Source organism: Cyanistes caeruleus, chromosome 8 (assembly GCF_971803275.1).
Source record: "Cyanistes caeruleus chromosome 8, bCyaCae1.hap1.1, whole genome shotgun sequence".
Taxonomy (NCBI): domain Eukaryota; kingdom Metazoa; phylum Chordata; class Aves; order Passeriformes; family Paridae; genus Cyanistes; species Cyanistes caeruleus.
Genome location: NC_141708.1, coordinates 1,365,001 through 1,367,500, shown reverse-complemented (window position 1 = coordinate 1,367,500; position 2,500 = coordinate 1,365,001). Strand labels below are relative to the sequence as shown.

The 2,500-nt window shown below is 39.1% G+C and overlaps 1 protein-coding gene across 8 annotated transcripts in view; it reads right to left on the bottom strand.

Annotated features, from left to right (window-relative positions):
* Nucleotides 1-2,500, bottom strand: part of EBF3 (EBF transcription factor 3) — a 120,525-nt gene that overhangs the window by 14,938 nt on the left and 103,087 nt on the right. For all 8 annotated transcript variants that reach the window (XM_086899526.1, XM_086899527.1, XM_086899522.1 and 5 more), the window contains exon 11: nt 1,008-1,096. In XM_086899526.1, the coding sequence (XP_086755652.1) occupies nt 1,008-1,096 (89 nt within the window). The remainder of the gene's footprint in view (nt 1-1,007; nt 1,097-2,500) is intronic.

Sequence of the window (2,500 nt, the reverse complement as noted above, 5' to 3'; positions counted from 1 at the left end):
CCTCAGGAGCAAAAACCCCCTCAGTGAAACACACTTTAAAAATCTTCCCTTCTGCCTGCAATTCTTGTGACAGTGAATATCTGATATGAGTTGCTGGCATGCTCACAAATTAAAAGAGAGACCTAATGATATTGCTTATGTTCATGCTGAGCATTAAAAGGTAATGTCTAAAAGGTTTTATTGTGTTAATAAAACTCAGAGGTGGTCAAGACTTGATGCACACAGGAACAGAATACAAAATAATCAGTCATAATGTTACGACTTCATTTTTCATTTGTGTTTTCAAGTTTGCCTTGAAAATCAGAGATTGTGCTGAAGGAAAAAAGACAATATTATATCAAAGAAAAAGGGAAAATTATAAGCATGACTTATCTTTAATGTTTTACATCAAAATGAAATTTCTGTGATACGTGTCATGTGCATAAACAACACAGGCAGCTTTTGTCTTTGTTGAATTTAAATGAAAAGTCCCTCTAGATATTAATATGTGGACTTCATTTGTTAGCCTGCTAAGTCAGGGACTTATAACAAAAGCTTTGTAAACAAAAGATTAAACTGAATCGAGCTTTAGAAAATGAAAGGAAAACAAGAGTCAAATAATCACAGATCAGAGTGGGGCTGCTTAGATTGAAATCACTACAAGCTACTGGAGTGGAAAATGTTTAATTGAACTATTTCATTACGCAGGAAGTTTATGTCCCTCTTGTAGAATCCAAAATATTTGTATCAGAAAATCCATTCTCCTTCTTTAAAATACTCTCCTGCAAGTATCAGGTACCATCTTAAAAACTGTCGATTAAGTTAATGGCAAAGAATTAATGTGGAAAAGGGGTCACATTTAAGAGTAGAGGTTGCTTTTTTGCAGCTTGATGTACCTACCCAAGAAGTTGCTCAGCCGGAGTTTGTGCGCGGCGTTATTTTACAGGTGATAAGCAGCCTAAGGCATCGCTTAGCAACACGTATTTAATTAGAAAAAATAAACAGATGCTTTCTGACTCCTCACTCACCTTTGGTAACCTTTCGGGATCACCTGGATGTCGAGGAATAACTTTCTGCAACCTCTGGAAGCCGTAATCTATGGTGGGTTCGTTAAGGGCTGGAACACAAACAGATGAGGTGATTTAAGCATTTTTAATAAAGATACACATCCCAACAACTGCTCCTGAGCACAGATCTACACCCTGTGTGCAATTCTCCTCTCAGACCTTATCCCGGCCACAAACCTCATTTTACAACCTGTCCTGAGGAAGAGAATTTTATTTTTTTTTTCCCCCCTTCACAAAGCAATGATTACTTCTACTTATAATTAGGCTGGAAAATAGTCAAAGGGTTATCCAATATATTGCAAAAAATGATAGCGCAGTAACAAAGTTACAGGTCTTGAGGCCATATATAGCAATCACTACAGTCATGATATGATGTCTGCATCACGGGCTGCTTTCTATACTGGCTGTGGATTTATGGGAAACTGGCAATTATGACATATGTCCAGCTATTGCTAGCTTCAGATTTATCCCTGTGGTCCTTTTTTGTCTAGCATATTGCCTGAGCACAAACCAGGCAGGAGGAGCACTTAATCTTGCAAAGCTTTAATAATCTGTGAATGGCTGACTACAAACTGATGTAGAGCACTATCATTCTACAGCTGCAATCCACTAGCCTCATGAAATTGCAGGCCACAAATAGTAATTAATCTTTTTATCCCTCAAATTGTAATTTTGACTATGAACTGTGCTTGGTCATAAATCAGCAGCACATGCTGCTGTGTACAGTGCATGAATCATGATCCTGACTCAGTTAGACTGCACACATTGTGTTTAACAAGCTTTATAAGGAGTCATAGGGCTTTATTATAGCCCTGCCTGACTCAAACAAAAACTGAGCCTGGAGGCCCAGTGACTAGAGTTAAGATGAAAATACTTATTAGAGTATATTACTCCTTGATGTAGATATCGTTTTCAGCAGACTAACTCCATGGTGCATGGCGCTACATAAATCAATGGGTTTTCTGAGACTAATAAGAACTGCCTCCATCTATTCATTACTCAGCCCGCAATTTAGGCCATCACTCATTAGTCAGCATGTAATTTGATGATTAACACCGTACAACTCAGCAGGTTGGCCGAGCGCGGGCCGACACAAAGGCTACAACTTACTCGGGGAGGGGGGCGTGGGGAAACGCCACCCGAAATAATTGGCCGACATTATTATCAAGTGCTGCCATTATTTGTGTAAACACATCCCGTGATCAATGCGGGGAGGCTCACACGCATGCACTCAATAACACGACAGAAAGTTGAAGACTGCAATATGATTTGACATTCCATCATGCATCCCGGAGACAAAGGTCCACATAGGAATGTGAAGTAAGACATTTTCTTGTTAATAAAGCATTGATCCGATGTATTGATTTTACATGACATGGCTTTTGCTGGGATTTTGCCCTCCTTTTTCTTTGCAAATAGTAAAGCTCTTCAAAATGCCTTGGCGTATGTGACAT